Below are 21,759 nucleotides of genomic sequence, written 5' to 3' on the forward strand. Positions count from 1 at the left end.
CGTGGGTCAGAGGTCAGAGTTCATTACATTACTCATTTAATTATTAGGAGGCCTGGGCCTTGCGATGATATGATTTAAAAAACAATGATTTGATTTTTAATAAAGTTTCTTTAATTTTACAAAAACATTTTTGTTAATGGATTAAACTTATGAAAAAGAAATAATAATCATGATAGAATAGAATATTAATAACATATTTTGGATGATTAGATGACCGCAAGAATCTAAACAAAAAGGTCAACACACTTTCTTTTAATCTTAACACACACACACACCCCACACACACACTTCAACAACACGTACATCATATACCTAGACTAGCCTAGGCCTAGAGGTTTTTGTTGTAAAATGGCAACATATAGCTCAAGAAACCGTGAATCACCTAATATTCTTTTAACTGGTAATAATAGAATTATTTAAGTTATAAATTTACTATATTTTGTGCTGTTCAATGCAAGTATAGTGTGTCCTAAACTCTAGGCCTGGCACTGGCTAACCCTTTTTTCTCAATCTCATCCTCCTTCCCCCGGTTATCAGACGATCGGGCCCACTTCAAGACGATCGGGCCCAACTCGTGAGACGATCGGGCCCATCAAGAGTGAAAGACGATTGGGACCAGAGACTATCGGGCCCAATGAATAAGACGATCGAGCCCAAAACATTCTCAGAAAAAATAATTATTCGATTTAAAGTCAGAAAAATATGAAAATATGTATTACCGAATCAGGTTTCACGCATGTGCTATTATTTATTAATTTTGTCGCGAGAGAGAAGTCAAGTTATATCACACTGTATAGGCCAAGGCCTAGCTAGACTAAAGCAAACATTAAATACGGGAATACATACAACACAATAATAACAATCAAAATCAATCACATTTAGGCCTATTCATAAATCGAGAGTATTTGGTAAGAATTTTAAGAAATTCTTAAAACCAGTAGGCCTAGTGTTAATTAGGGGAAAATTATGATAAAATCAGAAAAATCTAATTACCCTTTTTAATTAAAATCTTAATTTACGCAAGAAAAGCATGTTGACACTAAGCACTAGGAATGAAATGTGGCACATTATTTTATATAACACAAAAGACTATCGGGGCCCAACGCTAAGATGATCGGGACCAACTGGTAAAGACGATCGGGCCCAACGTGGTTCTGAAAATACTGGACGATCGGGACCAACTGGCAAGACGATCGGGCCCAATGCATAAGACGATCGGGACCGCAAAATGTGGGCCCGATCGTCTGTGGTCCCGATCGTCTGTTCCCCCTTACCTACTATACAGGTGCTGGTCAACACATACCCAAACCAACTCGTACCCAACTTGGCTAACTCGTACACAAATAATTGGTCAACTCGTAGCCACTTTGGCTAGCCCGTACCCAAACCAACCTGTCTGTACCCATACAAACTCATACCTAATTATTTGACTTACTCGTACTAAGTATTTGGCTTACTCGTACCCATTTGGCTTATTCAAACCCATATTTTTTTTCAATAAACATGAAAAACATTATGTACATTTTATTGGTATTTCATTAAATAATTCAGTGAAATGATCATCACGTTTGTTTAAGGCAATTAAACATTTTTGGCAGTTGTTTCCTCTATAACAGCTACGTGTTTTTGCTGACCAGGGATTTCCCTTTTTAAAAAAAAACACTCATTTATAGCATTTATAGTTGTAATAGACAACGCAATAATGACGTATGATTGTTTTCCATTTATTTTTTTATTAAATAATTCAGTGAAATGATCATATACACGTTTGTTTATGGCAAATAAAAATTGTTGGCAGATTTTTCTTTTTTAACATTAACAGGTACGAAATTTTATCGTTTTCCGTTTATTTTTTTCTTAAATAATTCAGTAAATTGATCTGTTTGAAGGCTATTAAACATTTTGGCAGATGTTTTCTCAACAGCTACATGTTTTTGCTGACCGGAGATTCCCTTTTTAAAAAAAAAAGACAAATTAATGACGTACGATCGTTTTTCCATAGCATTGGATGTAGTCTTATTTACTAAAGTAATATATAAACGTTCTGGAAAGGCCTACCTACACAAGTTTGCGTATCTGTCGGCGATAAGATGGTTTTTAGGTTTAGTATTATTTATTTCTGTCTTTATTCGTAGTTCATAACAGCAAATGTCACCGTCTTGCATGTTACATTTTATTATTCTCACATCCGTCATTGTATACTAGAGGCTTTGTTTAATAAACGGCAATAATCTACATCGATTTATTTTCAAAAGTTACGCTCACTTAGCAGCAAAAATTAGGCTGGTATCCACTTTTGCCATAAATAGTTTCGTGATTTTAAAATACGAGTAACTGCTTTAAAAATGTATTAAATATTTTCGAAACTTTAAAACAGTTTAATCCAAAACTTGCAGAACAAAAACAATAAGAACCATTTTAAAAATGATTTTCAAAAAGAACCTTTCTTCATTACCTGTAAAATAAAATGAAAATACAAATTATGTATAGGAGATAACAATTAATATTTACTTTTTATAATTCAGTGTCTTTTATCATCACAGACTAAGCCACTGACATCATGCAAAACAGCGCCCCCAATAAACTTAGGTAGTAAATAACAATGGCTTCCTGCTGCTAGCTGGGCAGGGGTAGCTGTGCTTTTTTTGTATCTGTTTTTACATATATTATTCTTTTTAGGTCAGTATCGCAAGTATTTTTTGCCTTTATAATATCAGTTATTATGATTGGCATCTAAAAATGTAATAAAACTGTTTTAAATGTAATACAAATATATTGTACATAGCATTAAACTTGGGTACGAGCCAGCCCATGATGGGTACAAGTCAGCCCATGATGGGTAAAAGTCAGCCCATGATGGGTACAAGTCAGCCCATGATGGGTACAAGTCAGCCCATATGGGTACAAGTCAGCCCATGATGGGTATGAGTAAGCCCATACGGGTACAAGTCAGCCCATATAGGTACGAGCCCATATAGGTACGAGTCTTAAATATTAAAAACTTAACCCTCTATTCTAAATGATCTCTCTCAAACCCAAAAAAATAATTTTTAAAAATCATCAAGCAGAGAATCGATCCCGCAACCCCTATGCCGTAGCCTCATCACAAGCCCACCGAGAAAACCATTGCCATATTCATCTATGCTTACATAGCGCCCTCTTTAATTACTGTACCTTTAGTTTTTAGAGTCAAGAGTGAAAGACGATTGGGACCAGAGACTATCGGGCCCAATGAATAAGACGATCGAGCCCAAAACATTCTCAGAAAAAATAATTATTCGATTTAAAGTCAGAAAAATATGAAAATATGTATTACCGAATCAGGTTTCACGCATGTGCTATTATTTATTAATTTTGTCGCGAGAGAGAAGTCAAGTTATATCACACTGTATAGGCCAAGGCCTAGCTAGACTAAAGCAAACATTAAATACGGGAATACATACAACACAATAATAACAATCAAAATCAATCACATTTAGGCCTATTCATAAATCGAGAGTATTTGGTAAGAATTTTAAGAAATTCTTAAAACCAGTAGGCCTAGTGTTAATTAGGGGAAAATTATGATAAAATCAGAAAAATCTAATTACCCTTTTTAATTAAAATCTTAATTTACGCAAGAAAAGCATGTTGACACTAAGCACTAGGAATGAAATGTGGCACATTATTTTATATAACACAAAAGACTATCGGGGCCCAACGCTAAGATGATCGGGACCAACTGGTAAAGACGATCGGGCCCAACGTGGTTCTGAAAATACTGGACGATCGGGACCAACTGGCAAGACGATCGGGCCCAATGCATAAGACGATCGGGACCGCAAAATGTGGGCCCGATCGTCTGTGGTCCCGATCGTCTGTTCCCCCTTACCTACTATACAGGTGCTGGTCAACACATACCCAAACCAACTCGTACCCAACTTGGCTAACTCGTACACAAATAATTGGTCAACTCGTAGCCACTTTGGCTAGCCCGTACCCAAACCAACCTGTCTGTACCCATACAAACTCATACCTAATTATTTGACTTACTCGTACTAAGTATTTGGCTTACTCGTACCCATTTGGCTTATTCAAACCCATATTTTTTTTCAATAAACATGAAAAACATTATGTACATTTTATTGGTATTTCATTAAATAATTCAGTGAAATGATCATCACGTTTGTTTAAGGCAATTAAACATTTTTGGCAGTTGTTTCCTCTATAACAGCTACGTGTTTTTGCTGACCAGGGATTTCCCTTTTTAAAAAAAAACACTCATTTATAGCATTTATAGTTGTAATAGACAACGCAATAATGACGTATGATTGTTTTCCATTTATTTTTTTATTAAATAATTCAGTGAAATGATCATATACACGTTTGTTTATGGCAAATAAAAATTGTTGGCAGATTTTTCTTTTTTAACATTAACAGGTACGAAATTTTATCGTTTTCCGTTTATTTTTTTCTTAAATAATTCAGTAAATTGATCTGTTTGAAGGCTATTAAACATTTTGGCAGATGTTTTCTCAACAGCTACATGTTTTTGCTGACCGGAGATTCCCTTTTTAAAAAAAAAAGACAAATTAATGACGTACGATCGTTTTTCCATAGCATTGGATGTAGTCTTATTTACTAAAGTAATATATAAACGTTCTGGAAAGGCCTACCTACACAAGTTTGCGTATCTGTCGGCGATAAGATGGTTTTTAGGTTTAGTATTATTTATTTCTGTCTTTATTCGTAGTTCATAACAGCAAATGTCACCGTCTTGCATGTTACATTTTATTATTCTCACATCCGTCATTGTATACTAGAGGCTTTGTTTAATAAACGGCAATAATCTACATAGATTTATTTTCAAAAGTTACGCTCACTTAGCAGCAAAAATTAGGCTGGTATCCACTTTTGCCATAAATAGTTTCGTGATTTTAAAATACGAGTAACTGCTTTAAAAATGTATTAAATATTTTCGAAACTTTAAAACAGTTTAATCCAAAACTTGCAGAACAAAAACAATAAGAACCATTTTAAAAATGATTTTCAAAAAGAACCTTTCTTCATTACCTGTAAAATAAAATGAAAATACAAATTATGTATAGGAGATAACAATTAATATTTACTTTTTATAATTCAGTGTCTTTTATCATCACAGACTAAGCCACTGACATCATGCAAAACAGCACCCCCAATAAACTTAGGTAGTAAATAACAATGGCTTCCTGCTGCTAGCTGGGCAGGGGTAGCTGTGCTTTTTTTGTATCTGTTTTTACATATATTATTCTTTTTAGGTCAGTATCGCAAGTATTTTTTGCCTTTATAATATCAGTTATTATGATTGGCATCTAAAAATGTAATAAAACTGTTTTAAATGTAATACAAATATATTGTACATAGCATTAAACTTGGGTACGAGCCAGCCCATGATGGGTACAAGTCAGCCCATGATGGGTACAAGTCAGCCCATGATGGGTACAAGTCAGCCCATGATGGGTACAAGTCAGCCCATGATGGGTATGAGTAAGCCCATACGGGTACAAGTCAGCCCATATAGGTACGAGCCAGCCCATATTGGTACGAGCCAGCCCATATGGGTAGAGCCAGCCCATATGGGTACGAGCCAGCCCATATGGGTACAAGTCAGCCCATGATGGGTATGAGCCAGCCCATATGGGTACAAGCCAGCAAGCCAGCCCATATGGGTACGAGCCAGCTTATATGGGTACAAGCCAGCAAGCCAGCCCATATGGGTACGAGCCAGCTTATATGGGTACGAGCCAGCCCATATGGGTACGAGCCAGCCCATATGGGTACGAGCCAGCCCATATGGGTACGAGCCAGCCCATATGGATACGAGCCAGCCCATATGGGTACGAGCCAGCCCATATGGGTACGAGCCAGCCCATGATGGGTACGAGCCAGCCCATATGGGTACGAGCCAGCCCATATGGGTACGAGCCAGCCCATATGGGTACGAGCCAGCCCATATGGGTACGAGCCAGCCCATATGGGTACAAGCCAGCCCATGTATATGAGTAACCCAAAATTTTGGGTACGAGTTGGTGGGTACAAGTGGGCATGGGCACGGGTTGACCTGTATTCCTATTCCTCACTCTTCACCTACCACTCTGTATGCTGGGTACGGAAGCCGGTCAAGTCGGCCCTAAACTGTCTCTGGGAAAGTCAAGTCGGCCCCACGTCAAGTCGGCCACGCATCAGCTCCGTCTCCAACTCAGCCTCAATCAAGTCATGGCCTCAAAGTCAACTCGGCCTCAAAGTCAATTTGGCTCACATCAACTCGGCCACAAACTAATCGGTCAACTTGGCTATATGTCTGTTAATATTTATTTTTTAAATATTATTATTGTATTAACTATTTCATGCTTTTCAAAATGAAGAAATAAAAAACGCTGTGGCTACTGTATCCTAACTTCCGTTTGCTAAAAGGTACAGTAAAATAAAATTGCATTCCTAAATAAAACTTGTTCCTAAATATAAAACTTGTCTTAAATATTAAAAACTTAACCCTCTATTCTAAATGATCTCTCTCAAACCCAAAAAAATAATTTTTAAAAATCATCAAGCAGAGAATCGATCCCGCAACCCCTATGCCGTAGCCTCATCACAAGCCCACCGAGAAAACCATTGCCATATTCATCTATGCTTACATAGCGCCCTCTTTAATTACTGTACCTTTAGTTTTTAGAAGTATGGACTTAGACCAGATTGAATATTTCATATGTTTGTATTCATTGTGTTGTGTATATGATGCTAGATTTAATCTTTTCACCAAAAAGCAACATACGATTAACTGGTTAATTAGCTGTTTTCAAACCAAGTTTTATGATTCTAACTAAATTTGAAGTATTTTGGGTCTAAGGAGCCCTACTACATTGTTGGATTTCAAAAAAATAAATATTTCACAAACATAAGCAACGTTTTTATAATGATTTTTGTCTCTTTTGTTATTGTTCATCACATTCAATAGAGCGCATCTTGCTTATCCGTATTCCATTTCCCCCGAGATTTTAATATTGTCTAGGTCAATCACCTATCTTTCGCATGAGTTAAAAATATTTTAATTTTTTTGACGCCATAATGTCTAAAAATTTAAATAATGTGGGTCACTTATTTTCATCTTTAACATCAATTTCAATCTGTTATAGCTCAGAATAAAAAGTGATAGTCATTATTAAAACCTTTTCTGGAAGCTATTGGTTTGTAGATACGAATTCATGTGAACATTTTGCCAATCAGATGTTGTGACGTCATCATATGGCCAGTTAAATAAAAAAATATATTCTTCAGTTCAGGTCATAATGCCAGAATCTTTTTCTGTGTGCAATATTGCAATGTCATGGTGTGGTGTTTGTCATGCGGATAACTAACTTTTTTTTTGCATTAGCTGTTCCAAACATGTATATAGGGAATCATTTATTATTTATTTATATTATTTATGTCTTAAAGTACAATGTTAGACTAACCTAACATAAAACATGTATGTAATTTTTTTAGAGGGGTTAAAACACTAGTGTCAAATTCATAATCAATTTCATTTACACTCAATGTTTAATACTAAACGTATGTACATACTGTAGGTGCGGCTACATGGTTGGTGAGTTTTTGCAGCAGCTACCCAATTACCACGTGCAAACTATTTCCAGGATTTTCTGTCACATCATGAATACTGTATTCATGCATGGATTCAGGCCCTCTATAGTTTCTGCCTTAACCGAATAGGAAATAATGCGACCTGGCATGGTATTGGTAGATCCGGCCATTGCGGTACAAAACAGAAGAGGTTGCATAGTTTATATGTGACGTAACAACTCATACAACATGGCCGCTGAGACGTCAAATTGGTGTTATTTTTTCCTTGTTTTAGTGTTTATTTTTAAAATTCAGGAAAGTGATATAGCCCATTAATTAGTGTGCCAAATGTGAGCATGTACCATTCAGTGGTTTCGGAGGAGAAACATAAAATAATTTAGTAGCATTAATATATTTGGTGTATGAACATTTGATTTCGCCATGCAAACCTTAATATATAGATTATTATTAATTACTAATTAAATTATTTTTATGTTTTTAGGTACACCAGGAACAGGTAAAACAACATTAGGACAGGAACTTGCTCTTCGGCTGGACATGCAATATGTAAATGTTGGTGATGTAGCAAAAGAAAAAGAACTTTATGAAGGATGGGATGAGGATTATCAGTGTCCTGTTTTAGATGAAGACAGGGTAAAGAATAGTTTTAAAGACACATCTTGTAACAAGCTAAATAAAAGTTTGCACTATGAAAAAATTCATACAGTGAGGACCCACCACCAACTTGCACAGTTATACCAATGTACCAAGCATTAAAATATAATAAACATGTTTATATAAATTGTATATTTAGTATTATTTTCTATTATATAAATAATTCCTAAATATATTCATGTCATTTGATTGGACGATTATGGATCACATGATAAAAATAAGTGTCCTATTTTTGCACTCACATAACATGGTGTATTTCTATTTTTTCCGGTGGAAGACCGGATAGCGCCGTTCCTTAATAACAGCAATGCTCTGCACCACAGTTAACCATGGTGTCATAAAAAAGATTTGTGCCATTGAATTTTCATTTCATTCATTTATTTGACAACATTTTCGGTAAATCTTGGTTTTTAAAAATAAACATGATTATATTTTGTAACTATCTACTGTAGGTTATTGATGAAATGGAAGAAATTGTCAACAATGGTGGCTGTATAATAGACTATCATAGTTGTGAGTTCTTTCCAGAACGCTGGTTTGACATCATTTTTGTTTTAAGGACCGATAACAGCGTTCTCTACAACAGATTGCAACAAAGGTATGTTAAAGTATTTAAAGCTCTGTCTACACTATCAAACTTTATGTGATGTGTCTATAATATGGACATGATGATGTCATATCACTACCATATTTGGGCACATCACACTTTTTTTGTTAAACTAGTTTGATAGTGTAGACATAGCTTTACAGTATTAAAACTTTCAAAAATATTATATGATATGCAGAGTGCATTTTAAGGCATTCATTTTCAAACCTATTAAATTGTAGGTTAATAGGAATTTAAGTATTTTGTTTAAAAAGCTTTTCAGATTATTAATACTCTAGTAGCTAGATCAATTTTCGTATGCACTTTGAGGTCCAGAGAATTTGACTTCAGAAATTGGTTTAGGATGGTCAAACAATCAATTTTGGCTTGGTTACACATTTTGAAAATGTGGCGAAAGGTCAAAAGGTCAGGATGAAAGGTTATAATACCAAACACCAACTTAAATCTCGACAACTACTGGTCACAGCTGGACATATTGTACAATACTATTGAAACTATGTATTGGCATATATGCAAAAGACAGTGTTGATTGTTGACAAATTGTAGTCACAAACAAACAGATGATAGAATGAAGATCCATATGAACAATTGTGTAATCGTGTCTCGTGTAATCGTGTCTCAGGATAATGATGTGTCATTGTTTTATATCATTATACTGGCACCTGGAGAGGATTCGTTAGATGGAGCCTGTGACAGTGTCACTTTTATTCTAAAAGTCAGAAACATTTTTTTACAAAAGCATAAAGAGGAAAATGCATCATGTAAAGTACCTTTTATCAGTGAGAAACAAATTATATATCTTGTTTGAAGGTTTGCATGGCGAAATCGAATGTTGATATAAAGTTTGCGGTACACCACATGTATTATTTCTGAAAAGAACTGTTGAGTTTCTCGACGTTTCGATCAATATACTTTGATCGTCCTAACTTAGTATTTAGAATGTATTATATAAAGATATTTTCCTATAATGTAGTATTTAAGATGTTTAATTTATCCTCATAATATCCTTGGTATTTAAAATGTACTTGTGTGTGGTTGGTGTCGTCATAAATTAATACGATCGACCTTCCTTCTTCACGGGGTGACGTACGTGTGCTAGATAGCTAGGCCTAGCCTACAGCAGGTGACCTAGCGATCGATAGCATAGCAGTTAGCTAGGCTTAGTGCGTGATTTCTTCGTTTTTGCGTATGAAAAAGACATTGAAAAACACATGGTATCTTAGGTAATAGAAACCATTGATTAACGTACGATTTTTCATAGTTTTATTATTGTCGGCAATGTGGGTTTTCCGTGTGCTGACTAGGCTATTTGATACACCATTTACATAGCCAGTCGGCAAACTGGTCACATACCTTTTACTCGCATCTATTAAATAGCAATTTAGTACATACCGCCATAATCTTTCAAAAATGTGTAAATCTGTGGATTGTGTCAATCGTGGTATCTGTGAATCGTGGTATCTGTGATAGCGTTAAGTCTGCCCTTTTTCACAATGGTTTTGACACTTGATTTTAACTTGTTAAAATCATTTTAATCTTTTGATTCGTGTAAATCTTCATTTTGATGTGTTTTATTTTGCTGTACAATTTTTATATGTTTCTCCTATTAGGGAGGTGAATAAATTTGAATAAACCAGTGTAAAACAGTTTGGTCCAGCTAACAGACAGACAGTTTGGTCCAGCTAACAGACAGACAGTTTGGTCCAGCTCACAGCATCAGTTGATATGTTGTTAGGTTATGAATAGACTCCTCTGCAGCCACTACATGGTTTATTATCTATGAACTTTACTTTATTCTACATTAAAACCAGATGAAATTGTTTACAAAACTATTTCCAAGATTGAGAAAAATTTTACATCTGTGATTTAATGTCACACACATACTCTTTATTTATTATTATTTTAATTTTAGGGGCTACAGTGGTCGTAAACTCCAGGACAACATACAATGTGAAATATTCCAGACAATTCTAGATGAAGCAAGAAGCTCGTACCTGCCAAGCATCGTATTCCCACTGGCCAGTAACTGTCCTGATGATCTGGAAACCAACATAGATAAAATCAAAGACTATATTGAAAGATGGAAAGCGTCAAAGGAACAGATTTGAAACTAGATGTTCTTTAAATATGAAGTATTTTATGCTGTCATTAAATAGGCCTACTACAGGGTTTGTGTCACAATCAATAATTTAAACAGGACTTTTTATCCAGATCAGGAGCTCAGTTTGTCTACAGATTGCAGTCCATGAGTGAGAGTGGCCAATCTGGATAGCATTATTTTGATCAACTGATATAGGTATATGACCAGAATAGGTTATCAGTATCGGTTCTCAATTTAGCCAATGTGTCTCCTAGATTTCCTTCAGTATCGGCGTTACGGGTAAATAATGATGCCAGTAATTTTGATTATGAATGTGCCATGTGTGAACATAGCTTTAAAGAATCAATCCAATTTGTAAAGCACTTCTTACTGGCTATCAATACTCTGAACCTTGATTTGAGGTGACAGATACCAACATAATTGCATGTTGACATTGCTTTGGAAACCAATTATGCAATAAACATTTATATCAAGTCTATAGAAATTCCAAAAATAAAAATAATAGAAATCAGTTATGTGAAAAAAAAGTATTACATCTGAACCATGGATGTGGTTGAAAAGAAATATATTATGAAAAATAAGGTAGGTTGTCTACCATTTTATAAAAATGTAATTTATTTTAAAAAAAACATTACCAAGTACTGAACTCTATTATTACAAAAAACAGTAATTTTAAATCGGTGAAAATAAACTTCAACCTTGGATTTATGTAAGCATTAAATATTTTCTAATATTAGTTGATTAATACATTAATTAGTGATTTTAATTTTATACTGTTTCTCCTGGCAGGTTATATTTGCCATAATATTTAGAATTTTAATCTGGATTTTTCAGAATTCAAAACAAATGTGATTTGTGTCATTGACATAATAATGTGTTTTTCACTATGTTTTTTTTTCGTGTGTAACCATTGTAGTAAAATTTTGTGCTAAATACATTTATCTTTTCTCTTATCTTTAACTTCACAATGTATTTTGTATTATCATATTTTGTCTACTATAATAATTAATTTATTATAATTTCAAATTGTATTTAAATTTGAACAGTTTGAATTTTATGTGTAATATACTAGTTGATAAGTGTATGTACTTTTAATTTGAATTTATGTGTAAGCGAAAAATGCATACCAAAATACTTATGAAATCACTAAGTAAATTACATGACAAATCCAAATTAATGAAATTATGAATTTATGTTAATATGTAAAAAAAAATAGGTCTTATAGTTTAACTAAAAACAAAAAAGTAGATAAAAAACACAAGAGTAATGTACGTTGAGATGTACACAATTTTGGAATTAAAAAACTACAATAATAAAAGTTTGGATTTTTAATGTCTTAGTTACAATTATATATATCCTTTGCCAAAGAACTGCAATATATGGAAGATATTTGACCAATCAATAAACAGAGAAATATGTGGTGTCAACCATATCATCATCATCTTTGATGAGTATCTACAACATATTTATTATAAAAACACACAACAAACATCTAGATCATTATTTTGTAACTCTTTTATTGAATCAATGTTGATTTAACACATTCATTAGTTTAGATTGAAATACTTTAATAAAAATGAAAATAAAAATAGCAATGTATACTACAATAATATATTTATTATACTAAAGTGTCAATCCAATTATGGACCACTTTATGCTAATGAAGTAATAGTTATTATTATTTCATTTATTTTGATACATAAATAGTAAGAATAAAATTGATTTAAATCATAATTATATGTACAAGTTTCAAAAGAGAAAATTTTTCTTAAGGTGGCATAGTTTCTAAAAACTTTTAAAACTAAATTCAAAATGTGTCTATCTATAAACATATATTTAAAAATGTTCATAGTAGATGATTGGCTAATGATTAAAAACCCATTCCCTGCAATTTTTGATGTTTTGTAAAAATAATGCATATACATATATATTACTTTAAAAATTAATTAAATTAAACCAATTTATGGTAAGTTATGATAAAAAGAGAGAAAGAATGCACTACTCAAGTAGCTTACGTCGAATGTCTTCTCGTGGACGGTCATTAGGCCTAGCTTAGCTAGGCTTAGTTTTGTAACCCTAGCTGGTAAACAGCAGAAATGTACAAATCGTATGCTAGCTATAGGCCTAGACTGACATCTAGTTGCCGCAATGTGGTGTCTGGTGTTATTTAGGACTGGTAATATTTCTCTACTCAAGATATTTTCAGTGTACATTCCATGTAGGAAGATAGAGCCATACTAATGATGTACAGTGTAATATAAAACTTTGCTCTTGAATAGGTTTAAATATGACATTTAAAAATGTGGTCATTTGGTGATTTGTTAAACCTGAATGAGCACCTCTTGTTACCTGTTACAACCGCTAATGTAGAACAATCCACCGCTAATGTAGTAAAACCTCCAGCTTATGTAGTAAAGGACCACCACCTGTCTTTATTTATCAATCTATCCATCTCTCATAAGCGACCAACTTTCAACAAGCGGCCTTCTCGTAAGCGCCCACCTCCCTAAAACGACCATACATCGTAAGCAACCACCTCTATAAGGGTCCGCTTCTCATAATCGACAACCTCTCATAAGCGAGCACCTCTATTGAACGACCACCTATTGTAAGCGACCACTTTTCGTAATGATCACCTATCTTAAGGGACCGCTTCTCGTAATCGACCATCTTCTGTAACAACAACCTCTCGTAAGTGACCACCTCTATTGAACGACCACAATCTCTGTTAAGGGACAGTTTCTCAAAATCGTCCATCTCTCTTGACGACCACACCTCTCGTCAGAGAGAGAGGTTAGGGTGGTCCCTTAAAAGAGGTGGTCACTTCCGAGAAGTGTGGTCTTAAGAAAGGTGGTCGCTTAGGAGAAGCGGTCCCTTATGAGAGTAGGTGATCACTTACGAGAGGTGGTCGATTATGAGAATCGGTCCCTTTACAGAGATGGTGGTCGTTCAATAGAGGTGGTCGCTAACAAGGGTGGTTGCTTCCGATGGTCGCATTTTGAAAAACGGTCTTTTACAAGATAGTTAAGTAAAGAGATGCATTTGCAAATGATTTAGACATAGGTTTGTAAAATATATAATTTCTACATTAGCTGGAAGGAAATTTTCGTTACTACACTAGCTGTTGACCGTTCTACATTAGCTGGTGTTGATTTTTATTTACTACATAAGCTGGAGGTTTTACTACATTAGCGGTTGTTTCGACATTAGCTGGTGTTTTCTACATTAGCGGTTGTAACATTGCCCCTTTCAAACTAGAAGCAGATGTGATGGTAAATAGGCCTAAGCCTAAAGCTCATGACATCTTTAGTGAAAACAAGAACCATCCTCTATACAAGCTTGCTTGTTATGGAAAAAAAACCCATCAAGCTTTGACATAAGACATTTAGTGAAATTTGAAATATTTTGTTTTAAGCCAAATGCATTACGTTTCAGTTGGATAATAGGGACAAGACTGAGGCCATAACCTGTATTTATATTAGAAGCTTTATTTTAAATAACAAATACAAAGCAATAATTCACAGTTTGCAAATATAATTTGACTGAAAAATAACTAAAAATCATGGCGAGATTATCGGCCATGATTTTGGGTAAACTTTGGCAATGTTATGACGTAATTTCTTCTACTAGGTCGTGCCCACAGGTGGTTCTGGAATACACAGTAATTTCAGCGTAAAAAAACGGAGGACTATAATACATTGTCGTTTACAGAAACGAATAAATAGACATGATGATTCACTAAAATTAGCACCCTGGGAATTACTTCCGAAATAAAAACTTGTCACAAAAATTATTATTATTTGGATTCATTTAAGGCCTGTTTCTGCTGAGCAGGAATAATCGGTTATTCACCGATTATTTTTGTAATCGATTATTTTTGGGAAAAACGGCCAAAATGAAATAACCGATTAAAAAATAACCATAATAATAATCCATTGTGTGTTTTAACCGATTATTTCTTGTTTTAACTGATTAGTGCGAAGCTTTTTTTAGCTGCAACACAAATAGTGATTATTGACCACACTTTGACAAAACAACGATGTGGACCGATGAGATAACATTTGATTATTATTAATTTGTGGGGGAGAATTATACCGAGAGACTCCAGGATTTTGCGTTACAAGTACTCACCGTTACATCCCACCAGTCCAGGCTAACGATGTTTTGCATGCCCTAGAGTAGAACCAACGGCGAAACAAACTTTCTTGCCGACGTGTCCTTCTTAAAAATTAATATAACATCATTATTCTGTTGTATGTGGTATGGTAGTAGGCCTAGATGTTTATTTTACAAATAATATAGCTTTACATAAGAGTTCAATTTTTAATCCTACATGTCAGAGTTTTAGGATGCTGTGATATTTCAAAATAACGGCTGTAACATAAAGTCTAGCAATAAAACACATTCATCATGGCGCATAACCACGAGTGTCCGTGTGACTGATTCTGCTCGATAAAAAAACCGTTGTCTTCATCACAACCCTCAAACTTAATATTGGCGACTAGGATAGGATTACAATTTTAACGTTGATGATACAGTATGGATGTATTTAGTAACCAAATAAAGGCTTTTAATCCGAATGAAGACGCCGAATAGAAATGTATTTCATGGTGAAAAACATCAATGTAGACACCCGGAAGAAGGCGCAGCTATTGCTACTTGCAGGGAGTAAGGTATATGATATTTATGATACTTTAGCCGAAGATAATGATATGTATGATGACTTGATTAGGAAACTAAATGGGTATTTTCACCCACTACAAGATTCAGCCTTATCAGTGTACACGTTTTGTGAGTTAAAAACAGGGAGTACATGAGACTGTTGATCAATTTGTAACACGGCTGAAAATCGAAGGCGAACACTGCCAGTTTAATAATGTAGATAACGAAATACGTGCTCAAATACTACAGAAAACAAGCAACAAAAAGCTAAGGAGAGAAATACCCAGTATGGACATTGGCAGAGGTATTAAATGAAGCGAGATCTCTAGAAACAGCAAAATTACGAGCGGAGAGCATTGAAAATCCTAAACCCAATTTCATGGTGGTACTGAACAATCAGGTTAGATAATTAAAGTGAAGAGAAGCTCTAACCCACCGAGCATTAAATGTAGAAATTGCAAGGGTTGGTTCTCTCGCAGTGGACAGTGTCCAGCAAGCGATAAAAATTGCAGTAAAATTGGCCATTTTGCAAGTTGTTGTCGCAATAAACAGCAGTACGCATCACATTATCAGCAGAAAGGAGGACGTGGTACAAGAGGATGCGTAAACTGTAAATAGTTGCAAGCAAGACGAGAATGTAGCAACATAACACATCTGTAAATACGGGTAAAAATGATGTTACAACGTTGAATGGTTTACTGAACAAATATGGTAAATTATTTGAAGATTCGTATGAGGGCATGAAACATGAGCTTGCTCACATAAATGTTAAAGAAAATGTTACCCCTGTGTATGTTAAAGCAAGATTTGTCCCCTATGCCAACAAATGTAAAGTTAAAGATGAGTTTAAGAAGTTGGAGGAAAATAGTGTGATACACAAAGTAGATAATAGTGATTGGGCAACACCAATCGTACAGTAGTTGTTCCAAAAAGCGATGGCACAGTTAGAATCTGTGGTGATTATTGTGTAACGATCAATAAGTTTATTGATGATGAGGTATATAGCCTTCCAAGCTCAGATAATTTATATGCAGAGTTAGCGGGAAAATGTATTTTCTCAACTAAATCTAGATGATGAGAGTTAAAAATATGTTACAATTAACACCCATAAAAGTCTTTACTCGTACTGCCATACGGTGTAAAACCAGCCTAAAAAATATTCCAGGGTAAAATAGATAAGATTTTGAATGGTATTAATAATGTGTTATGTATTCAGGACGATGTGCTGATTAGTACAAAGACAGTAAAGGAAAACTTGGCAATAATCGAAGAAGTGTTTCGACGATTTGACCACTATAATGTTTGTTTGAAGAAAGCAAAATGCAAATTCCTAGAAGATGAAGTAATATATCTTGGACTTAGAGTTCGAAAATAGAAGATAGAAAAAGAGGCACTTGCTATCATCTATGGCATCAAACGGTTTTACAAATACCTTATGGGTAGAACGTTTACCATCAAGACGGACCATAAATCACTTCTGAAAATCTTTGGTCCAACTAATAAAGTCCCAGTAATGGCTGCATGACGTATCCAAAGATGGGCTCTTCTGTTAAGTCAATATGATTATGATATACAGTATATTTCGTAAAACGAGAACGCGGTTGCAGATGCTTTATCGCGACTACCACTGAAGAGTGATGAGTGCGACTTAGAGCAAAGCACATTTAACGTTCCCACGATTGAAGACGACTTTCCGATAACAGCAAAAGACATTGAGAAAGAAACACTAGGAGACAATTTATTATGTAGTACTTACCTATTAGTCCGGTGGCAGGAGGGGGAATCACCACCCGAAAGGGGACAAATTGCCATCCAACTTTTCTAGACCAGAATTTTCCGTAGATTACGAATATGGAAGGTAATCGATCAGGATAGGAAGCGTTTTCGAGATATAAGAGGTCAAAGTTCAAAATTGACAAATTACAACAATGTATTTTGTATATGTATAATAACAAATTTATTGAAGCACAATTTGGTCTTTTATTACATTTTTATGATTACAGGTGTCTATTCAATCACCTTATGAAAAAAAAATCCTTTGTGATTTTTCAGTTTAGCTGTATCATCCCCTGTCGGATGTAGCCCTCCTCATGCTTCTGCCAATCCCATCTGTTCTGTGCTATCCTCGCCCACGTGATGCCTGCATACTTTGTAATGTCGTCCCTCCATCGCTTTGTGATTAAGCCTTAGCAAAAGATTACATATGGAGGTAGTGTATGGCTCTACTCTTATAGGGGAAGAATTGTTTCACCTATTCTTTTCTATCGAACAAAAGACAGGGGAGACACCATCACATTACCTTACACAGCTGCAGGATTCCCTACGACATATTCTGGAAAAGGAAAGTATTTCAGAAGACAAGATGAATGCGGCAATACTGAAACAGTTCATAAGGGGTAACATCTCTGAACCACTGCTGTTAGTTGACTTGCATTTAAGACAACTACGAGAAACACCACCAACATACCTTACCCAAATAGTAAAAGTGAGATGTTGGGAAGAAGAAACCGGATGAGCAGAATTGATGTTAAAACAGTTAACTCTAGGCAAGTGAAGTCAACAACCACAACAAAAACCACAACAAAATAACAAATGGCAAGGTATAGGACGACGACAATCATCTGACTTCTCCTACAACTGCGGCAAAGATAGCCAAATGCAACGTAGTAATTGTACTAAAGAAGCAAATTCTGTGTAAAATTAATGAGAAATTTAGCCATGTGCACAACCAGGGAAACTTCAATGAATATCTGAAAGGGGGCACGTCAAAGAAGATATGGACTGGTAGGGGAGAGTGTGACAGAAGAAAACATAATTGCCTTCTGGATAGTGGATCACACGTCACTATAATTAACAATTCAGTCTTTATGAAACCTAGAAAGACATTCCATCCTTTGTCCGATTTAATACTTATGGCACAGTGGTGGTGGCAAAATACCATACCTTGGCTGGATCAAGGTTAAAATTGCGTTTCCTCAAACTTTTGCTGGCACCAATAAGCATTTTGAAGCTCTAGTACTAGTCGTTCCAGAACATTCAGTGCAAGTAATTATTGGTACCAACAAATGATTGTTCAATCAACTCTGTCGGGAATGTAAGAAAAGGTTCCCAATACCTGAGGAGACTCTTATCGTAATGCTGATAACCAAGCAATAAACATAATTATAAGGTCAGCTGGTAGTTATGGGTGGACATAGCCTTTTGAGTCAAACAAATTGCAAAAGTTAGTTTTTTTGCTGAAACATGCTCAACTATATACATATATTATTATATCCAAAATCTACCCTGATCTGCCAATTTTAAAAAACCTAATTTGCATAAAATGAATGACCAGTAAGTCATCATCTGGTAGGAAGCTAGCCAGTGCTTGTGCTAGTAGGCCTACTACACCAAGTGAATCATCCTTTCCTACACCAAAGGATGGGTTAGTAGATGCTGTTGGCTACAGGATGGTAGATTTGAACTGTTTTTCAGAAGTTGTATCAAAGTACATGAAATGTCCACTGTGCAAGTGCAAGCTACGATTACGCGAGAGGTCTAATTTACAGCGAGGGTTTGCTTCAAAACTAATCGTCATCTGTCTGAATCAACTCTGTTACTTTACTGACGATTTCAGCACATCATCAAAAATACCGAAACTCACAAAAGTCAACAATGATGACGCCTATGAAGTCAACCGTAGAGCTACCATGGCTTTCCGTGAGATTGGAAAAGGCCATAGTGCTATGGTAAGATTTTGTGCTGTAATGAACATGCCCCCACCACTAAATGCCACATCTGTGAGTGTTCATAATGAGGCATTGAAAGATGCATATGTTGCTGAAGCAGAGAGTTGTATGGTAAAAGCCGCAGACCAAGTACGTGAACAATCATTGTCAGATGAATGCGGAGTCAGTGTGGATGGCACTTGGCAGTGAAGGGGACGCAGTTCATTGAATGATGTCGTCTTTGCTATTGAGATAAAAACTGGCAAGATAATGGACTATGAGATCCTCAGTAGGCATTGCAAAGGATGTCGGATATGGGAAAAAGAGGACAACACATCACCTAGATACATACATTGGAAGGCAAACCACAAATGGAAGTATGGAACCAGCTGGGACACACCGCATATGGGGCAGAAGCATGGCAACCCAAAAACTAAAGTACACTTCATATATTGGTGATGAGGACACAAAGTCATTTTCATCAGTTGTTAAAGACCAGCCTTATGGGACAACACCAATAGTAAAGAAGGAATGCGTCGGTCATATTCAAAAGCGTGTGGGCGGAAGAATTCGAAAGCTGAAACAAAACTGAGTGATGGTGGTGGGATAGGTGGAAAGGGGAGGTTCACCCAGCAGAAAGTTGACACACTACAGAACTATTTCAACATTGCGATACGGGGAAACAAAGGCAACATCTGGGCATCATTGTACCATGTGGCGTCAACAAAGAAAAAACCTCGTCACCATAAGTTCCCAACAGGAGCTGATAGCTGGTGTATGTACAATCGGGATGTTGCCAATGGTACCAGTGTATACAAGCACACTAATGGTATCCCTATGTATGATAGTTGGTTAAAGCGCTATATATTATTTTGAAAATTATGCAATCAATGCTAATTAATTATGCAAATTAGCTAGTTAATATTTTTTTTTAATGAAAATGCATACGTTACTGTATGTTACTTGTGTGGATATAGTATGAAGTTAAAATAAAATACAGTTTGGTTAAACTAGCAATTACCACCTTAAACCATAACGAATTTGGTCAGAATGTATTAAAACAAAAATATAAACATGACCTCAAAGATTCAGTATATTATTTGATTTGCCTTTGGGGTCAAGGTCAAAGGTCATTCCAGTATGGCATCTAAAATATGCTAATTATCTTTTAATCCATTAGGTATTTTATATAAGAATTTATAACTATAAGTACAAATTTAAAGATTCAGAATAATGCAATTGCATCTAATTATGCAAACACAAAAACACAAAATATAAACATGACCTCAAAGATTCAGAAAATTATAATGGAATTGCATTCTGCATCAACTCTATCTTGAATTTATCAGAGCATAGAATTTATTTTGCACTATGGCTACAATACAGTATTAATTAGGTTTTTGTACATTTGTATGTCTATACAATATTTACATTTTGTTCTGGCTTCAGTACATTCCTTGCTGACCAAGTGAAACCTCTTCCATAAACCTGAAAGTACAATTTTTAGTTAATAGTACCAACATTTGATAGTATACAAATAATGAATGTTTATTAATTGAATAGGAAGTTAATGAGTTAAAATATTGATAGACTGTTGGGTTGAAAGTTGAGTAAGGCTATCAACAAATGAAAATATTCTCTCCATGCAACAAATATAAAGTATTCATTATTTGTTTTACAAACATATTCCATTACTCTGTTTTGAATCGAATGTCAAAGGGCCTGTTTCTGCCGAGCAGGAATAATCGGTTTGGCTCTCTGTTAGTTTGACCGGATTAAGTCCAGTGCGAATGAGGCTTAAGTTCACTGATCGTTACCATAGTGCATGATAAAAAGGTGTGTTTTCAATAATTTTTAAAAAATTCTCAAAGAAGTAGTACAGCGTAACTCAAAGGGCAAATTGTTCCAGAGAGTTGGCACTGCCTTTAAAAAACATCTATCTCCGTAGGATCTCGTTTTGATTAAACATAAAGTGTTAGAGTATTTTGAATGGAGGGGTCTGTTTGGGTTGTAATTTATAAGCATTTCTTTAATGTATATAGGTCCCTGTTCATACAGTGCCTTGAATATAATAGTGAGAAGCTTGAACTTGATACGTTGTTGTACAGGTAACCAATGAAGTCTTTAAGAACAGGAGTGATATGCTCAAATTTAGATTTTTTACATGTGATGCGGGCTGCAGTGTTCTGAACCTTCTGTAATGTCTTGATTGTTGAATTAGGAAGTCCATATAATAAAGAATTACAATAGTCAATGCGCGATAACACTAATGATTGTATTAATGAATTAGTAGCATCAACTGTGAGAAAGCAACGAATGTGAGAAATATTCCATAACTGCATATAACACTGCCTTAAGATAGAAAGAAAATGTGATTCCATATTTAAGTGCTCATCAAAAATAACACCCAGATTTTTCGCATTTGGTGTAGA

At 35.1% G+C, this 21,759-nt stretch overlaps 2 protein-coding genes across 3 annotated transcripts in view; one reads left to right on the forward strand and one right to left on the reverse strand.

The window, feature by feature from the left end:
- The first annotated feature begins 266 nt into the window (after positions 1 to 266).
- Positions 267 to 11,023, forward strand: LOC144853843 (adenylate kinase isoenzyme 6-like). 2 transcript variants are annotated; one of them, XM_078711697.1, is made up of 4 exons: positions 267 to 400; positions 8,078 to 8,229; positions 8,703 to 8,848; positions 10,770 to 11,023. In XM_078711697.1, exons 1-4 carry the CDS (start codon positions 349 to 351, stop codon positions 10,963 to 10,965), a joined length of 546 nt encoding a protein of 181 aa, XP_078567823.1. In that variant the 5' UTR covers positions 267 to 348; the 3' UTR covers positions 10,966 to 11,023. The 2 variants fall into 2 exon arrangements, with proteins under 2 accessions (XP_078567823.1, XP_078567824.1); XM_078711698.1 differs by lacking the exon at positions 267 to 400 and adding an exon at positions 5,172 to 5,276.
- A 9,590-nt stretch (positions 11,024 to 20,613) lies between these two features.
- LOC144853810 (vacuolar protein sorting-associated protein 45-like) overlaps positions 20,614 to 21,759 on the reverse strand; it is a 36,556-nt gene continuing 35,410 nt past the window's right edge. Inside the window, exon 15 of the mRNA XM_078711650.1 lies at positions 20,614 to 20,815. Within this exon, the coding sequence (XP_078567776.1) occupies positions 20,773 to 20,815 (43 nt within the window). The 3' untranslated portion in view covers positions 20,614 to 20,772. The remainder of the gene's footprint in view (positions 20,816 to 21,759) is intronic.

Source organism: Antedon bifida, chromosome 10, assembly GCF_963402885.1.
Source record: "Antedon bifida chromosome 10, ecAntBifi1.1, whole genome shotgun sequence".
In the NCBI taxonomy this organism is placed as follows: domain Eukaryota; kingdom Metazoa; phylum Echinodermata; class Crinoidea; order Comatulida; family Antedonidae; genus Antedon; species Antedon bifida.

What these genes read in the sequence shown, in the direction of transcription:
- LOC144853843 (XM_078711697.1), top strand. Translation starts at nt 349, where the DNA reads ATGGCAACATATAGCTCAAGAAACCGTGAATCACCTAATATTCTTTTA. An exon ending in CTGTTTTAGATGAAGACAGG is followed by an intron (nt 8,230 to 8,702) that starts GTAAAGAATAGT and finishes TATCTACTGTAG; the next exon opens with GTTATTGATGAAATGGAAGA. An exon ending in TACAACAGATTGCAACAAAG is followed by an intron (nt 8,849 to 10,769) that starts GTATGTTAAAGT and finishes TTTTAATTTTAG; the next exon opens with GGGCTACAGTGGTCGTAAAC.